The sequence below is a fragment of the Mustela nigripes genome, chromosome 14 (genome assembly GCF_022355385.1).
Source record: "Mustela nigripes isolate SB6536 chromosome 14, MUSNIG.SB6536, whole genome shotgun sequence".
Classification (NCBI taxonomy): domain Eukaryota; kingdom Metazoa; phylum Chordata; class Mammalia; order Carnivora; family Mustelidae; genus Mustela; species Mustela nigripes.
The window spans coordinates 49348291-49368277 of NC_081570.1; the positions used below are offsets into that span (position 1 = coordinate 49348291).

The 19987-nt window shown below is 39.8% G+C and overlaps 1 protein-coding gene and 1 long non-coding RNA gene across 8 annotated transcripts in view; one reads left to right on the forward strand and one right to left on the reverse strand.

Annotated features, from left to right (window-relative positions):
- LOC132000943 (uncharacterized) overlaps nt 1-3010 on the reverse strand; it is a 260143-nt gene extending 257133 nt beyond the window's left edge. For all 5 annotated transcript variants that reach the window (XR_009399498.1, XR_009399499.1, XR_009399501.1 and 2 more), the window contains exon 1: nt 2933-3010. This is a non-coding gene — a long non-coding RNA (uncharacterized LOC132000943). The remainder of the gene's footprint in view (nt 1-2932) is intronic.
- NFIA (nuclear factor I A) overlaps nt 262-19987 on the forward strand; it is a 560134-nt gene continuing 540408 nt past the window's right edge. The window contains exon 1 of one of the 3 annotated variants that reach the window (XM_059374930.1): nt 262-437. In XM_059374930.1, coding sequence (XP_059230913.1) covers nt 342-437 — 96 coding nt within the window. In that variant the 5' untranslated portion in view covers nt 262-341. The remainder of the gene's footprint in view (nt 438-19987) is intronic. The other 2 variants (XM_059374931.1, XM_059374929.1) reach the window with 2 other exon arrangements.

A 19987-nucleotide genomic window follows, 5' to 3' on the forward strand; every position in this document is an offset into this window, starting at 1 on the left:
AGAGAGAAAAAAGAGGGGGGATTGGTTGTTGGAAGGAAAGGAAAAACCTTGCAGACCAAAATCATCTGAGTGATGAAGCCCTAATTTTAACCGCCTCTCTTTGATGTGTAGCAGTGGGTCCTTGTTTTTTAAAAAGGAGAGAGAAGACAGTGCTAGGAGCAGAAGACTTTTCATCTCCACTTCACCTTGCCACTGGGTCTGTGAGAGATTGGTTCATTGTCAAGGAGATTTTTTTTTTTACCCATGATTCCATATGGTATGGACCGGACTACATGTTGCCCCACATGCCACTGCAAATGTTTTCTCAATTAGGTGTCTTATCTCCCGTGAGTTAGCATCAGATGAAGCTTGCTGACAGCGTAATGGCAGGGAAAGCTTCCGACGGCTCCATCAAATGGCAGCTCTGCTACGACATCTCGGCCAGAACTTGGTGGATGGTGAGTTGGCAGCCGGGCTGCTTTTTTTTTTTTTTTTTCCCTTTTCTACTTTCCCTCCCTCTTTGACAAAATGTCCCAGACCTCACATTCATCAAATTCACATTTGATTTTTTTCACACTCTTCAGTGAAGCAGCCTCACACTGCTTCCTCTTGCCATCCTCTCTCTGCCACTCTGCGACTGAGTTCCCAGCAATGCTTGCCCTGGTTTTCCATGGGACAGTGTTTGAGAGTTGTTGTTTGTTTTTGGTTTTGTGTTTTTTTTTTTTAATTTTTTAATTTTTTTTTTTTAAAGTAGCAGAAGTTTTAAGGTGGAGATGGTGTTTTAGCCAAGTTGGTCTTGGGGTTTAAAAAAAAATGAAATGAAATGCTTGTTCGGGCCCTCAGGTTTTGCTCCCTCTCTCTAGCTTTGCAGCCCCCTTTACTTTTGTTTTCAGGGACTATGGGGTGCTTGGTTTTTTTCCTTGGCTGTGGTATTTTCTGAGGACGTGTGTTAGAGCTGGGGAGAGACAAGCCCTGGGTGAATTCCCGTCCTGCCCCATTAATTGGAGTGCTTGAAGTCACCTGTGGGAGAACTCTGGGTCCCCACTCCCTGTTTTCCATCCGGGGACCCGTAGCTCTCATCTAACTTTTCCCCATTTGTTTACCTCAGAGCAGGTCTTAAATCTCTGAGGAACTCCAGCTCTGAGTGGGAAAAGACCCACACGCTCTATCTTTTAGTTATTCTGGGTGCAAATAAAGTTTTAATAAAGTTCTACCATGCAGCCGCAGAATGAGTTAACTCACATGTCATGGTCAACCAGGCCAGACAACCTTTGACATCTTGGATCTATAAGAGGTAGAGTGAGTTGGGAGGGCGCACAATAGCTTATTGTCACGGGAGATGCGCGTCCTGTGAGGAAGGGAGTCCTCACATCATCACTGCCCTCGTTAGGGTGGTGTCCGTTAAGGATTACTTCGTTAGCAGAGCATTTCCAGTTTTCCGTAATTATTATTCTTGTGGCAAGCGTGAATTCTTCCAGGGAGTGAAAAAAAAGTTTGCTGCCAGGACAATGAATGTATTATCCGTTCCTAACTGGACCGTGAACTTCAGCTCATTTCACATAGATATCAGTTTAAGAAAAGAGAGAGAGAGAGAGTGGTGTTGAAGGGGGAGACTGACGAATGGAATTACAAGACAGGACATGGTCGGTTTCATTGCATGATCTGCGGAAAGAGTTCTCCTTTCCCCTTCCTGGACCAATGGTGGTATCATTTGGGCAAGTTTTAGGAATTCTGAGGACTGAGAGACTATTAAAAGTGAGCTACCGCAGGATTCTATTCGGCTGCTCTTGGGGTGCTGTGTGTCCATCCTAAGGACCCTTGAGTAAAGGTGGTTGTGGGTATGTGTGTACATTGTATTTTAACTTGTGATTTCTTAACTAGACAATAGAAACTTTGCCAATGATTTCAGGACACTTTTTGATTAATTAGACTAGCAGTAGACTATCCACTCAGATCTTGAACTATTCAGGGCACTTATTTTCCCATTAGAGTTTCTGCCAGCAAGAACAAGGTTTACTTGTATGCCATGATGTTGCCTATTGCTTCGCCTTGTGCAGCTTGTTAAACACCAGAAAAGAATATACTGATTGGTTTAGCTATTATTTTCTAAGCTAAGTTGTAAGTCTTAAAAAAAAAAAAAAAAAAAAAAAAAAACAACCCTGCACGCTGATGTCATATTCTGGGTGACATTCTCCTTCCTTGTATTTCAAGAGCTCATAGATTTTATAGACTGTTACTTTTTATGGCAAATTGTGTTATCTTTTTTTTTTCTTGCAAAGATCACCAAATGCTCCTCTTTTTTTTAACTTGGAAAACTGTCATTTATTTTTTGTAAAGTTTACTTGGAAGTTGCTTTTCATTTAAAATTGTTTTACAGATGTTTTACCGCCGGGAATATAAAATATAAAAGTGGTGGAAACATTTAGCAATGCAGTTGACTAAAAATAAACAATGCTGTAAGCTCACATGCTGCTGTTTAGGCTGCATACGACAGGAAGTTTCTCTCAACTTCAATGCTTCTAGATCTTTGCTTTGAAAAAGGGTGAGAGATCAGAGTGCTCTTTAAAGAAGTTGTAGAAGTTACCATAGAGAATAAATCAATTTTTTATTTCCCTCAAAGGTGGCCACATACCACAGCATTTTATATTTGCCAGTTACAAATAATTCTAATGTAAATTTCCCGCTACTGATGGGAAATTGAGGACTTTGACGAAGGGGGGAATGGATTAATTAAAATAAGAGACATTTCACATTTTCTCTTAGCTCTTCTCGTTACTTGAATAGAATTCACTCCCTCTCCCTCCAGACCGTCACCTAACTACCCCAAACAATTTTCCCCAACTTTAAAAAAAAAAAAAAAATTAGACTTGCTCCTTGCTGATACGGCTCTTTAAGCAAAGGACAGTACAAGATCTGAGTTTCACACTAAAGGCAAATAAAGCTTTAAAATTACCTCATGCGTCATCTGGTTGCACAGACTCCGGGCTGCATAGTGGGAACCTCCGCTTGGTCCTCCCAGCATACAAAGGCAACTCAGTGAATGCCCCCTCCGCCTGTGGAGGCTCGGCCTCAGCTGCCAGCACCGGGATATGCAATTTTGCTTTTTAATGAATCGTAAACAATTTGTATGGCAAATGAGTTTGTTTGTTTTAGTTTGGGGGCATATGTTGGACCAGTTGTAGACAGCCATGACCTACTCCAAATTTTTAGGTGAGAACAGATAGAGCTCCAGACCATTTTTATTTTTCTAAATAATAAAGACCCACTAGAATGAAAGAAACTGGTTAATAAAAGGCTGAGAATAACAACCCCTCTCCTCTTTCCCTCTTTATCCCCACCCCTATCATAATGCACCCAGCTTACAGTAGGGTTTTAACTGCACTTTTTGATAACGAACTGAAGGTTGGTTGACTAAATTAATTGGGCTGTTTTTTTTTTTTTTAAGTACAAATTTTAGCTTTGTCTACAAAAGACTACTTTTGTTCAAGAAACAAATATTCTTAAATGGGAAATAATAAGAAGGGCCTTCTTTACCTTTTATTGCTTTTTGGGGCTAAAGCTGACACCTTCTCGACAGATGTAGGATATAAGAAATGCTAAATACTCTTTTGGCATCAAAATGGAGTGGGAGAGAGGTCTTGACATGGAAAACTCAAATGAGAACTTTTACTCCAACCCAAAGAGTTGTAAACACAACTTAGAAGTTAACAAGCGACCAGGGTTCGAGCATGTACATTTTAACAGTAATTACCTTTGGCGCTGTCATTTATGAGCAATCTTTTGATATCTGAGCCACTTCTGTAATGCTTTAATCATGCAAATCAAGAAATAGATATTGCATATCCACTGCATCTAGCTATGTTGTGACATTTCTATTTGAAACCTTCGACACGCAACTAAAGAAAACCCTCATGAAATCTTTCTCCACTCCAAAAGGAGTAGAAGCACCTTGGAAGCATGCATATGCTTTAGAATATAATTCTGTCCAGTAGAATTACCTCCATTCTACCCACATGGTGTTCAAACGAAGGCAGAATAAACAGCCTCCTCTTCTTAGTGATTTACCGATAAGATACTATGGGATGATTTTTATCTGAATTACAAAACACATTTGTCTTATTTCTTCAATCCAATTTAAAAACTCATAGTTACTGTGAAATGAAGACTATTAAATCATCCTGCCACCCCTCTCTCCCCATGCTAGGTTCCCAACAACTTATTTTGGAAGCATTCTTTTTAGAAATCGCCATGTAATTTTTCGGTCAAGAATTATCCAGCACTTAATTCAAATTTTTACAACTCAGACTTTGTATGCCAGGAAAATACTTGGGTAGCAAGGATATGCTATGCCTTGAAATTTAAATGCCTTTTTAAAAAGTAGATATGTATGTTTACCAAACAAGGTACGACTGTGAAATACTGTCTTACTGTGTTCAACAATTCAAAAAAACTCTCAACTCCAGCCTACTTCTCAAATGATTGACAGCCCTAACTGCTGCAGATGCAAACCCAGGAACTCCTATCTCATGCAACCTTTTGTTGTTGTTATTTGCTTGGACTCACAACTTTAGTTGTATTTATCATTTCAATTTTTAAATGGTTAATTCTCAACTGAGCTACTGTTGTTCATGATTGTCTTCTGACATTGCCTAATGAAGATTTCTCTATGCTTTTGCTCTAGCTCTTTCGGGATGATGATTAAAAGAACTTGGAAATTGCTACAATGGCTATAAATGAAAAGAATCAAAATGAGGGGATTCAGTAAATAATAAATCATATCATTCTCGGTACCCAGTATATTTTCAAAAGAAAGTGTCCATGATAAACATATTTATACACATTCTATTTCAAGCATTTGCACACTCTGCCTATGCTTATTTTTAAATGCACACTTGTCTTATTTTTATCTACCATTATAAATATGTGTGACTATATTAATTTCCAAGAATCTGCATTTACTTCAAAAATGTCCATGCACTATTATTTTCTTCCAGTATTAGCAATGATTGATTGCAAGCAAAATCTGAATAAAGTACCGTTTTATCTTTCTCTCTCACATATATTAAGAAATTGTCCTTATCACTTTCTCTAGGTTAGCCTTGTACAACATCTTTTAAAGTACCATTTGCTAAGCTTAGGGAGACGCAAATACTTTATGTTCCTATTTTTTTTCCTCTAAATCAAATTATGATCCAAATGCACTCCATTCAGAAATGTGATTGGTTATTCAAGCCAGCCTATGTTCTTGCACTATCTTTTTAAAAATCTTGATTTCCTGTTATTACGCTCATATTTCTCCTGTGAACTTTAGACTGTAAAATAAATGCTTTGTCCTTACTTATTTTCTAGTTGATTTTCCTTCACCTGTCCTGAATATTGTCAGGAATGTTTCTAATTTAAAACCAAAAGAATCAGGGGCTGATTAGAAGACAGGAAATTGGGGGATTAAACTGTCTGGTTGAACTTCCTTTACTTATCAGCACTCAGTAACTCACACTGGATTACAAACTCAACAGGACAATTTTTACAATGCATTGTTCCTTCTGGATGTTTACATATATACAGTGCATATGAGGGGAGTGTGTGCGCGTGTGTGTGTACATGTGCAGACTCTATGTGTCTTTGTGTGTGTCCGTGAGTATGAAGAAAAAAGAACCAGCAGCTGGTAGTTATAAGTAGATGTTTTTAAATGGAATAGTTTTAAACTAAAGGGGCTGATCGTATGAGCAGGAAAGTTCATTCCAAGACTCTAATCCCAGGATATTCTCAAAACTTTCATATTAAAACATTTCCGTGAAACCAAGCAAAGAAGGAAATACTATAAGGGAGAAAGCAAGATTCGCTAGCTTGGAAATAGAAAACAGATAGTCGTGGCCGTTATGCTGTCCATCTCTCCTCGGTTCTGCTCAGAATTCCAAACACCCATACTATCGAGTACAGAAGGTGTCCCAAAGGAGTGAAGGAGTTAATCTAAGAAGTTTCCAACCCCTGTTGATATCTCCTTGGCACCTACAGAGAAAGGAAATCTTGCTTACTGTGACAGCAGGTCTGAGTGTTTCAGGTGAGCCTATATTGTGAAATGGGTGCTTGGCAAGGAATAACAAATCAGGACCAGAGGGTAAGGATTCATTTTACTTCATTAGATCATTTTAAAATGGAAAAGAAATAATAAAGACAAACCATTGTCCTAGATTTTTGCCGCACCATATATATTTGCAGAGCAGTGTTCTAGAAACTACGCTGAGTTCTTTTTCCTGACCTCATTCTGCTCACCTGTCTCGCCCTCAGTAAGTATTTGTTGATTGGGTTTAAGAGAGCTCTAGGATAACATGCAACAGTTTTTCCCACGCTACTAATTGAAATGGTGAGTCCACTGAGAGAAATAGAAGACAGAGAAAACTGGGATGTGTGGTCGGGCAAAATGGGTTGGTGTAACCACTGGTAGATCTGGAAGTGAAAACTCAGGAGCTTGTTCCAGCAATCTTTCATTTATTTACCAACTATGCATGAGCCCCTACTAAGGGCCAGGGGAGAGGTAGAGAATCAGCTGCTGCTCCTGCCAGCAGGCCATCATTCAAGCTTCAAAGGGACCAGGGAACCAGCCTTGCACTAGCTGAAAATTTCATATTAACAGAATTGATTGAGCAAAAACTATCTGCCAGAATCTGTTTTAGGTTTCGAATTCCTGTTTTGTTTTTTTTTTTTAATTAATCCTAACCATAAACCTCTGAAGTGAGCATATTGTTTCACTTTACATACAAGGAACCAAGATTCCAAATAGGTCACTCACCCCCAACCCCAGAGAAATGCACACCTAGAATGAGCTGCTCAGACTGCAAGAGTCCCCTGGCTTCATCTGGGACTTGTCAGAAACCAGTGGATTCTTATAAGTGCTAGAATGTAACAGAATTCAGGATTTGACGGGATTAGCACCATCCATTCCTATGTTGGTATTGTGGGGGCACAAGTCTGTTCGCTAAGGAAATGGAGGCAGAGAAATGACAATGTGTCAAAAGCCAGATAAGACCCAGGCCCTGTTCTAGAAGAGCTGTGGGAACCGAGTTCCTATTTTGTAACAGAAATATCTTGTATCATCCCTGGTTACAGAAGCTCGGAGAGACAGGAGAGTCTGATGCATGTGGTTGTATTAAAATATACCTTTTTATCAGAAGATGGATGGTTCAGGGAAATTCGGTGTGTTGATGTCCTTGCTGAATATTAGGGACATTTTTTTCTATAAGCAATTTAATCTTTATTTAGCAGATCTTTCACTTGCAGTTTTAAATGGAATATACCATTTTAAAAAGGCCAACCTTCCAAAGAAAGACTCCTGGCGTTTCAATCACTCTCTCTCTCTCTCTCTGTCTCTAATAAACAGAAATGCCAATATAGAACATTATTGCTGTTTAATATTTTTCATTGCCACAAGAATTTTTAATTGAGGGTTTATTCCAACATAGTTTTCTGTAAGGGAAGACACAATGCAGGATATATATTACCTAATGGCAAAGATCTTAATACACTCACTACAAGTAAACATCTATTTTCCAGACAACTGCTGACTATAAACAATATGTCTCCGCCAGAGCTATTTAATGGTGCCACGTGTGAGACAGATTTTTTATTCCTCATAATCCAAGTTCCTTTTCTTTACCTTGGTGTGCTCATGTTATTGCCTTGCTGACTGTTTGAAATGGATGATGATTGGGAATAATGACAGGTCAGATACGGGGATGCCGAATCCTGGACAAAGCAGCCCTCCACCAAATCGGCAATCCTGGCAGGCTCCCAGGGGAGGGCTGTGACACAGGCAGCTGACTCAGACATTCAGTCCGTGTGGCTGACCCTTCTCACCCCAGGAGATACCACATTATATGCACCATCTCCCCACGTAACCGAAGTGTAGACAAAGTCTAGACCCATCTAGGGTATGTTCCCGGGATGGCCTTATCTTCCTCCCCACGACCCCAAAAAGTCCTCATCCAACCTCTCCCTCCCAAATGCACAACCTGTCGTCCTGCTGATGAAATGTCCCAGCAGCTGGATTTGATAAGCTCCCTTCAAATGTTGCAAAGGAAAACACCGTGGGCTAAATAATTCATGTCATCTATTCATTTAAGAATCAATTAAAATCATGATAAATTTCTTTGTTGTGTTTTATTTTAAGAGAAACGGCCATCTCAATTCTCATTTTTATGAACATGGGAGAAATGACCTGGTAACAGGTGCTATGGTCTGGACTCCATCCTAGTAAAAAGGAGGGAGTCCCTGAATGCTTGTAGTACGTTGCCCAGCACTGAGGACCCAGTGTTGTCAGTAGAACTGCATAAGAAAGGGATAAATGCAAAAATCTGAGGGAGAAGATTACTAGAGGAGGGACTGATAAAATTCTCAACTGAGAAGTCAAGAAATAACAAAGTCTAACACAGGGGGCCACGTACACTAACATCTTCAGACCAGGCAGGTGAGCTCAGGGTCAGACAAGGAGGCTATAATTGATCTAGTGGGGAATGGTGGGGTTGGTGACAAACTGGAGAGTGATACTGAATTACCACCCACCAACCGTAACAGCAAAACTGTAACAACCAAACAAAACACACCTGCTACCCAGGGCCTAAAGCTAGAGAGACTCCACCACAGATCTGAAGATAGCATGGGATTCCAGCACCAAAGTGTTTCACTCCCCCAAAATCAAAGAACTGAAAGGCCAATATCCCTAAAAGGGGGATCACGGACACGTAAACCATACCAACTGCACCACAGTTTCCCCCATTCACATCTGATCCATTTCTCCTGGCAGACTTCCATGGGTGGGAGAAAGGAGGCTGAAGACCATGTAAGGAACGGACGACCTAAGAGGGAGAAAGGGTCCCTCAAGCAAGAAAGTGGTTAGCAGCAAGGGGACCTGGGAGACAGTGGAGGACAGGGACGAATGCAGAGTGGGGAGCCTGATGGACTCAGAGGCCGGCCTCGCTGAGCCTCACCTGCCTACCCCAAGTCCCTCTACTTTGGCACCAGATGTCTCCAAGTGGCTTTGGCATCTCGAGGGTCTCCTGGCCTGAGAGTTTCAGAAGAGGTTTCTTCAGGGGCACACAGGCTGACACCCGTTCAATTTTTTCCAGCCAGCAAACTCTACCCTCCCCTTCCAGGTTCAGGTCTTCTCCCTGAAGCTTTCCCAGGTTCCCTAAGGCAAAATGAGTCACGCCCCCACCCCAACCCCCCTGCCTCACAGCCCTTTGTTCATAGTACTACAACAACACTGATTACTTTATTTTGGGGGTTTCCAGCCCCACGATGTTTCTTCTTCTTGAAGAATAAGGTCTAAATAGTACACTTCTTTCTGTGTCTAGCCAATGTCTGACCTATGGCAAGTACCCAAAGAAAAGAGTGGTTTCCATGCAGCTCAACAGGAGAGCTTAGAGAAGTGAGAGCAGTTAAGGCTAGTGGGCCTTCCAGGACTCTGCTCCCCTCCTCTCCTCACCCCCTCTACCACATCCCAGAGTGAGTGTCTAGGCTACAGAAGATCATTGGGCAAACGGCTGCCCTGCCAGGTATCTGTGGACATTTCTGACTACCCCGTGCTGGCTGCTTGCTCTGTGTTGCCGCCGAGCCACCAAGTGGTCTGCACACATGTGAGCGAAACATCGCCGTGAATTTAATATCATTACCTCTACCTCACCAATAAGGAAACCAAGTAGGGGTGAAGAGGCCACACAGTAGTTTGAGAGACTCTAAAGCTGTGCTTTTCACTCCTTCGCTATAAGGACACCAATATGCCCAGCACAGTCACATGCTAACTCAGGCTCCGTAAAGGTCTGGGATAATTAAATGGGGACAAAGTTTCCCTCCATTTTATGAAGGAGAAAGCTAGAGTCCCAGAGGTTAACTCCACCCCCACCTCCCACCACCCTGTCCCAAAATCAAAATCATCAGGAAGTCTGGGTTTAGAACTGGGGTCTCCAGTGGTCTTTCTACCAAATACCCATAGTGGTAAATCATAGAGTATGGCATTGTTTAATTAAAAACAAGCAAGCATTTTCCCCCCTCTGAGGATTACAGGAGATTTTCACTGTCTTTTTCTTGCTATTTTTTTGTATTTGTTCATATTTCTGCAATGATCACGTGTTATTTATTTATGAGTGATATTTAACAAAGTCATACTCACTGAAGATATTAATCTTATTCTTATTGAGCCCGTAGGGATAGCCATAGCACCACATGCAAACATGCACGGATGTCATAAGAGCTTGGGCACTGAGGATGCGTATATTTTTTTAAGTTGAGTGATGCCCACTTCTTTTATTTAAATGCAGTTAAATCCTGCATTTAACTGCTGTTGTTAACACTCCCTTTCTTACAATGGGTCATGTACTTTCTTCCTTCCCATTCCCCAGTCTAACAGCCATCCAAAGCCCAGATTTCAGATTCAGGCAGACCTGAATGAATCCTGGCTCTGCCATGGATAAGCTGTATGACCATGGACAGTGACTGAAAACACTCTGAACGTGGTTCCTGAGACTTGGCAGTATCCCCATCACAGTGCTCTTGTGAGAACCCAATGAAACAATGCATACTGCATAAGCCAGACATCTGGGAGACATCCTACTACCCTCTTGCTCACTCCACATATCTAACTCAAAGTAAACCCTGTGGAAATGACTTCCAAATAATTCCTAAGTTCATCCATTTTTTCCCCCATCTCTGCCACCCTTGCCCAGTCCAAGCTACCATCTTGTCCAGCCCACATTCACACAGCAGCCTCCTAACTGACCCCCCTGCATCTTTGCCCTGCAATTTACTCTTCACACTTAAGGCCAAAGGATCTTTTCAAACACAAGTAATCCGTCATTTCAATGAATTACCCTGTCTCTTAAAGAGAAAAGCCTTAGCGAGGCCTGCATGGTTTTGCCTCTCCCAGCCATCTAGGGCCATTCTTCTTCCTAAACATACCCCAGCCAGTTGGTTAATCTCTTAGTTCCTCAAAATCCCCCAAATCCCAGATCTGATCCATCTTCTTCTCCTTTCCCCAGAGCGCAGTCTTCTCCCATAATTAACATTTCTCCACCTTCCCTTCTCATTACAAAAATGGCTTAGTCAGGAAGCCTTCCCTGTCCTCGGACTGTGTCAAAGAAGTCTACTGACTAGCCCTCGGAACACTCCAGACTTCCTGGCATGGTACTTAGCACAGTGTTGTGTGATGATTTAGCTACTTTCTGTTTCTCCAAAAAGACTGTAAAGTCCTTGAAAGATAATGTCATGCTCATATGTGTTTTTCTTGTACCCAGAACAGTACCTGGCATATATTTGGTGGTAATTCAATAGTTATCAATTCAATGAGCAAATGGATGATATGGTGCCTGCAATAGCTAACACGAGGTAGTGTTAATTATTATTAGCATAATTAATATTTCCCACATAGAGAAAGGTGTTTAAAAGTGGTTTAAGTGTCATTTCTATGTTGTTTAAAGAAAATTCGTTAGTAGGAGAACTTAGAGAAGTAGAAACTTACATTAAGAGCTCAGTGCCCCCTACCTGGGACTGAACCCTGGATTTGCCACATACTAAGAGTGAACCTAGGCCACGTGATTTCACATCTTTGGTTGTTGAGGCGCCAAAGAGTTAATGCCGTTGACGTGATTCGTATGGTGTTTGGCTTATGGTCAATATTTAGTAAATGGTTTATTGTCATTCTTGTTAATATATATGATCCCAAGTCTTTCTCTAATTAATCTGTATGGCCCTTAAAAAGGCCCTTGCCCTCTAAGGTTGCCAGCTTCATCATCTTTAAAGTAATAACATCATCCTCACATGATTCCCAGACCTGTTTTGGGGATCAGGTTAATACGCAGGTGGAAAGTTTCTCTGAAAATTATAAAGTATGATAGATACTTAAGACACTGCTAGGGTCAACCTGAAGAAACACAGTCTCCAAACAAACACAGTCAATCAAAAATTAGGGAATGGGGTAATTGGGTGACAGGCATTAAGGAAGGCATGTGATGTGACAAGCACTGGGTGTTCTATGCAACTGATAAATTATTGAACACTACATCTAAAACTAATGATGTACTATAAGCTGCCTGATTGAAGTTAAATTTTAAAGAAAGGGTCAGACACCTAAAATAAAAATTTCTCATGGTCTTTCCTTTTATCTTCTCTTCATGACAGACCACGTGGGAAAGAGAGCGTGGTTCAATACATTTACTCAACAACGACTTCAAGTCGTTACTAACTGAAATCATGTGCTTGAGTGTAAGTGGAGGGAGAGAGAGAGGGGGAGAGAGAAGTTCATAGAGGATAGTCTAAAAACACACATGGAATCCTTTCTCCACAATTTCCCAGCAACGAGACCTCAGGCAAACTGCTTCATCTGTTCACCTGTAAAGTGGCCTCATAGGTTGTTGTAAGAATTAAGTTATGTGATCTGCATAAATCCCTGAGATCAGTGCATATGTTATATACACATGCTAAGGGTCAACCATTACTAAGATTATTGTTTTGTTGCCATCTTCTTCCTTCTCTTCCTCCTCCTCCTCCTCATCATCATTATCATGTTGGTTATTACTTAATAGGAGATCGACGTTCAGAGATGTAGCAAGATAGCCATGCAGTTAAATACCAAACAGATTCATTCTTACAAGATGGCATATTTGGATTTTGAGAAAGAAAAAAATACCCCTTAACATGTTTGATTAACTTACTGTGTTAACTCAGTTTGGGCAACACAAGGCCCTGTGAAATACTCCCATTGTCCAGATTAGAAGCTGTACTGTCAAGTAAGTTACCTAAGGTTGGTTCAAAAAGCCAACAAGTGACTAATCCAGGATTTGAACCTGATCCAAATTCATGTTCTCCACTACCAATCTCGCCTAATTCAATGTGTTGCTGTATTAAGGTTCACAGCTTAAAATTTGTTAGCTATTAATCATATCATGAATATTTTTTCACATGGAGAGTAATAATCACAAAGCTTTCATTAGGATCCAGGGCTCGTAGCAATATCACTAAACACCTGGGAAGTGTAATATGTAAGCCCCTTGGGCACCCTTTCAGAGCTGATTCAATGGAAAGAATTGGGGATCTCTGGTTTAAAAGGGCTTCTAACTAGGAGTCTCTTTCCAATGTTCCAATACTTAAGCTACCAACAAAGAAAAGACTTCTTAAAAATACTGACAGCTGGTTCTAAGAATTAACCCACTAACCATTCTGGTAAGAAGTTTCACTAACTACACGTCTGTGATTTTAAATAGAAATGTATGATTCTTGGCCCATGACTGCTATGCTCCAAGAATAAAAGGTCCACAAGCATATGATAATAGGTAGGAAGATCTTTGATCACTTCCATGCTGTCTTTCTATTGGTTTAAAAACACAAGTCTAGGGGTGCCTGGGTGGCTCAGTGGGTTAAAGCCTCTGCCTTCAGCTCAGATCATGATCCCAGGGTCCTGGGATTGAGCCCCACATCAGGCTCTCTGCTCAGCAGGGAGCCTGCTTCCTCCTCTCTGCAGGCCTCTCTGCCTACTTGTGATCTCTCTCTCTCTCTGTGAAATACACAAAAAATCTTTAAAAACACAAGTCTACAACACTTAACCATTCTTCTTTTGCCACTAATGTTTCTATGTTCATTTAGATAATGCAACTACCACAGAACAACTGAGGAGTGGTGGCAGGGAAGCTGGTGATAATACTAGGCACCCTCTGAAGTGTAGTTCCATTCATAAGACGCAAAAAGCAGGGGGAACAATGGGAAAAGCCAAAGTGTCCCCACATGCTGGGAGTTGTCGTTTTATATATTCCATCTTCTCTGAACATTAAGGAGTCAAGCCGTGGGATAAGAAGATATTCTTATGACAGACCAGCAGAGTAGCAGGAAGATATTGATAGATTGGAAATCAGGCCGGGACATCAATCTGATACACAATTAGAGATCCAGGAAGAGGATTTCACCAGAATCTGGTTGGAGAGCAAGGGGGATCAGAAGAAATCCATTTACCTTATCTGTAAGAAAAAAATAGGTCCATATAATTCTCTCCCTCATTTGAATCTGGATAAATAAAAAGATCATACAAAAATAGAAAGCATTAAATGTTTATGAACAAGAGTAAAGAGAGACTTGGAGGAAGAAATCTTCTGAAAACCATTAAGTATAGAAACAGAAAAGAAATAGAAAATTTCCTATTCTCTGAAACAAGAGTAGAATGCCATTGGAAAGAAGATACATGGTGAAATAAAAACTAGACCATGAAATTTCAAATGAGATTGACTAAAGCAGTAAATCCAGAAAATTAACAGTACTAGGTCTACCATAGAGCAGAATTAACACTATGCAAACTGACCCAGTAACTGCAAAGTCATACTTTCTTTCTTTTTTTTTTTTTTTTAAAATAACCTCTATACCCAATGTGGGGCTTGAACTTACAACCCTGAGATCAAGAGTCCCATGCTGTGCCAACTGAGCTAGCCAGGTGACCCCAAGTTATACTTTCCGTAACTTTCCCAAATACACACAAATTACATAAAGTGTGAAATTCATATGACAGAGAATGACACCTATCCCAGAAACTGAAGATCCAACTCAGAGATTACAAAGGTGCTTCCAAAGAAAATAGAACAAGTGGGCAAGAAGTAATAGTCAAAGACATAACAGGAAAAAAAAAAAAAAACAAAAAACCCTTTCTGATCCAGAAAGGTAAAGAGATGTCATAAGACATTTATAGACTGAGCCAAGTTTACTGCATTCCAGGCAGAGATCTGTGAGAGATCAACACCTAGCTCAGCCTGGCCTTCAGAAGGGAGTAAAAGAAGTCTACAAAATTGGATAGAAGAGAAATAAAAATTCACCAAATGCCTTACCTCGCATAGAACAGATTCTAAAACTCTATGTAATTGTTGACTCTGAGAATTGTAAAACAAAACTTGGATTTTGGAAACTTAAAGTTAAGTTGAAAAGAGGATACACATCTTCTCAATCACTAAGGAAACAAAAACACACACAACATTCCATACATGCAAACAAACCCCCGAAACAAAAGAAATAGCAAAAACTGAAAAAAGAACTAAGACATGTAGAACAGAACGACAGAAGTTAACAAAGCCAACTATATGCCAATAAATTTAAGTGGTTAAATTCCAATATTAGGAAACAAAGATTCTCATATTGTAGTAAAAAATTAAATTCACATATCCACTGCCTCTAAGTGATATACCTAAAACAAAAGTATCCATATTGAAAATAGAATTATTAAATAGAATAAAATTTAAAATAGGAAAGACAAGATTAATTTCTGGCAAGGTAGGCTTCAAAGCAAAAGTAATTAATAGAGAAAATAGATTATTTATATTATTTTCATTTGTAAACTGGAGAATAGCATAATAAAGCAGAAGTAGTAATTAATGCATTTACGTGCTAATTAATCTAATCAAATGATATAATGCAAAACTGGCTAGAAAAGTAAAGAGAAACTGACAAGAACACAATTTATACATGTAATTTTAACACAGATTTATCCACTTTTTCTAGTTCAATTAGACCAGCCAGAATTAGTGACGTAGAAATTTTAAATAAATATAATTAATAATATGAAGATCACTAAACAATGTTGACCCCTACAAACATGGAATATATCACCTTTAAAAGCATTCATGAGGGGCGCCTGGGTGGCTCAGTGGGTTGGGCCTCTGCCTTTGGCTCAGGTCGTGATCTCAGGGTCCTGGGATCGAGCCCCACATCAGGCTCTCTGCTTGGCAGGGAGCCTGCTTCCCCCTCTCTCTCTGCCTGCCTCTCTGCCTACTTGTGATCTCTCTCTCTCTCTCTGTCAAATAAATAAAATCTAAAAATAATAATAATAATAACAAAAAACAAAAGCATTCATGAAGCCTCTACAAAAATTAATGATGTCATGCAACTGCATGGACATGTGCACACATACACCACATCAACCAATTCCCAAAGTGGAAATTGCACAGGCTTTCTTGTCTAGCTAGCCACATGCAATGAAGCTAGAATATAATGACAAAAAAGAGTCCACATCATACTTAATGGCAAAACAAGAAGCATTCCCATTAAAATCGGTAACAATGTAAGGATGCCCTAAATTACCATTATCACTTGATGTTATCCTGGAAGCTCTGACCAACTCAAAAGATACAACACAGAAATACAAGGTACAATTATTGAAGGAAATTATTGTAGTGGTATTTTCAAGTGACCTCATTAAATACTCAGAAAATCCAAAAGAGCCAAATGAAAAGCTGTTGCAATTAATAAAATAGATTATTAAAACCAATATAACCTTATATGTCAACTATACTTCAATTTAAAAAAAGACAGATTAGTAAAGTGATGGCCACAAACTAATTATATACAACAACGGTCAATAAAAGACATAATGGAAAATGACTCCATTCCTCAATAGTAATGAAAACAAAATCATAATGGACCTAGAAGAAACTCCAACAAGTCAGATACAAAACGTAAATTAATAAACCAGAAATCATTACTGAGAAGATTTTAATAAGTCCATCCCCAGTGTAGGGCTCAAACATGGTATTTCATAAACATTGTAGCTATAACAGTTTTCTCCCAAATTAATTCATAGGTTCAGGTCAAAATCTTAATACAGTATTGTAGTTTGTTTGCTTTTGTTTGTTGCTTTGATAAGGTTACTGGAATTTACATAGCAGAGCCTAAACAGTTTTATTTCAAAATTCTACATACATATAAGAGATGAAGATTACGATCATCTTCATTAGAATGAAGTATTATTATACCAAGTTTCAAGAATAATATTATTATCCGATAAGATATATTAGGTTTCTAATATGGAAAACACTTTGCTTACTGAGGGTAGGGATCCTTCTGAGATATAGGAAAAGCCCAAGACCTCCTAGAGACCCAGCATCATACAGATGGCACAACTCAGCCAACCTTCCAATGGTCTACTGTGTTCTTTGGTACTGGGATTATGTCGTATTCGCTGGAAATCTGTGACATAAACATAATTTTCTCCATTTTATCAATGACTTTACTGAGACACAAAGAGATTTAGTAGCTTACTGAATGTATGCTGATAACAAATCAGAGGTTCAGATGGATTTCTCTCAGACTGGAGAAGCTGCAGACCCTGCTAATGGGGCAGCAGTTGTCCGTGGTAGAGAAGCTCCTACAGCCCTTTGCAGCAGCATTCCTCACTGCAAGGAAGGTCAGTACTGGAATGGTGGACTTCATGCTCTATCTTTTCAAAAGTCACACATGTCACACTAAATGGATCCTTAGCTAGCTAACAGAGTCAAGGTTGGGAAAGGGGTCAAGTCTGGGCTGGAGTTCAAGCTGGGTTAAGGATTAGGTTGAAGTTAGAATTGCACTTAGCATTGCAGTTGGAGCTGGATTAGGTAGGATTTGAGACAGGACTAAGGTTTGGGTTGAACTTAGTTTTAGGGTTAGGTTTAGGGGTAATTATAAGGACAGGCAGAGAGCTAAAAGAAAGTTCAGTGTCCGGAAACATTTTTTCAGAACAAGTGACAATTATTGCTCAATTTGGAAGGTTGCTTGAGTTATATGAAGATTTGTCTTGGGGGTAGAGGCAACTACTCAGAGGAAAAGCAACACACAGAATTGAGGGAAACAAATTGTTGTAACAGGAGAGATATTCATTCAACATGAGCAGGATGAAGCATGCCAGGGGTGAGATGGTCCTGGGAGAAGTGCATTGGCAGCCATCTGAAGGTAGTTCTGGAAGTGCTGAGGAATCATTTTAGAATTTTAAACAGGAAATTAATAGGATAAGTTTCACATTTTAAACAATTGCTTGGGCCACTGTGCATAGGATGAGTGGAAAGGAAGTGAGACTGTGGGCACAGAAGCCACCAGGACATGTCACATATCCTGTCTGACCTACCTCATATCTGTGATTTCTCAGTCACTTCTCTACACAGCCTTCTTGATGTTTTACCGTTGGGATGAGTACACACTTGCCTCAGGGCCTTTGCACTTCCTTTTCTTAGAACACTTTTCCTCCAGATAGCCACAGAATGTGCTTATTTCCTTAACTCTGAAATCTCTGCTCAAATCTCATCTGATGGGTGCCTTCCCTAACAACCCTAGCTAGATTGGCTACCACACATACACAAACACCCTTTCTTTCCTTCTTACCAATTTATTTCACCATTTATTTGTTTGCCTATCCCTACTGAAGTAGAAGTTTTAGGAAGTCCAGACCATAGTCTCCTTCATTGCCATGTCTCCTATATCTACAGAAGTAACTGGAACATCATACACGTTTAATAAATAGTAGTCAAATAAATAAATTTTATAACTATTTATTGAATGGCTATGATACATCAGGTACCTTATAGGAGGAGACAGAGACAAGGAAGCAGATAATTACAGCTCAATGCCATAACTGGAATGATAGAGATTTGCACAGGATGCTGAAAAAGAAACAAAACCCCAGTCTGGGGACTAACATAGAATACTTTAAGAAGAGAGGGATCTGAGCCAGGTTTTGAAGACCACGTAGAAATTCACCAGACAGAATTGGGAACATCTCAGAAAAGTAAGCAGAACCTATAAAAGGACCAAGATGAAATAGGAGGAGAAAGAGCATCCAGTATGATTCATCCCATGTGATTAGAGCAAGAACTCCAGGACCAGGCAAGAGATGAGCTGCTGGGGTAGGTAGAAGATGAAGAATTTCAAGGAACTGCTCTCTGTTTTCAATTAGTATTTAATTAGTAGTAGTTCATTGTCAGCTTTCATGTTCCATCCACTTGTACCACTCAAAGTCTTTAAACCAACTAGCCAATTGTAAGGTCTGCTATGAAAAGACACTTGTACCACTCAAAGTCTTTAAACTAATCAGCCAATTATAAGGTCTGCTACGAAAAGACACAGTTGGATTTTTTTTTTTAAGTGAGCATCCTTGAGGCACCTGTGTAGTGCAGTCAAGTGTCTCCGACTCTTGGCTTTCGCTCAGGTTGGGATCTCAGGGTCATGACCTCAGGGTCATGAAATCGAGCCCATCTGTCTCCACGTTCAGCATGGAATCTGTTTATGATGCTCTCTGCCCCTCCCCACTCCCTCTCACACACTCATACTCTCTCTATTTCACTCTCTCGAATAAATAAATAAATCTTTAAGTAAACAACTTTTCCCACACACTGTTCCCATTCAGAAATTGATTTCCTCCGAAAGTTCAGCCCTTAAAGAGTTGACCTTTGCAAAAAGGAGAGCATACTTTATGCTTGGGAAGAACCAAATCTGGAGAACTTAAACATTATTTATAGATCTCTTGCCTGTCCTGAGGAAAAATCATTCCCATTGGTTGATCCTCTGGGCACTTGTCAGTATCTACAAAAATATCTCAATGGGTATTTTTGGAGAAGATTTGGTCCACTTGATTTTGCTTTCTGATTAGCGGAGAGTTAACCAAAGACCCTTTTGATTTTCACTCTAGAGGCTAAGATTCCTTGTAAAATATAGTAGCTTACTTCTCTGCCTCAACAGGGCATTATGCTTAAATTTTATTTAATGCCTGAGGATTTGCTGTGCTCGGAGTCTTTTTTCTAAGCATAAGTTGGTGGCTTTAAGTTTAGAAACAGAAGGACTTTCACATTTACTGAGCATTATACCATGTGCCAGTCACTAGCCTGACATTTTTAAACAATTTGAGCTACACTCTTTCAAACGTAGGTATTGTTATCCTCATTTTCCAGATAAAAGAACTGAGACTTCAAAGAGTTCATAAATTCACTCATGTCATAAAACTACCCCAAGGTAACCCCAAATCCCATGATCCTTCATTTGAACCTAAGCTATAGACAAACCCTCTGAAAGTGGTTCTAAAACAGGGCGTTATCAGTACCCTGAGGAGTCGAGGATTTCCCTCAACACATACCTTGAAGCCCAGATTCAGATAGGGAAGGGATGCAAGCAGGAAATAACTTCTTAGGTAATTTTAATATACCAGGTAACATTTTGAGAAAAATTCTGATTTCAAATTCTGTCCTTA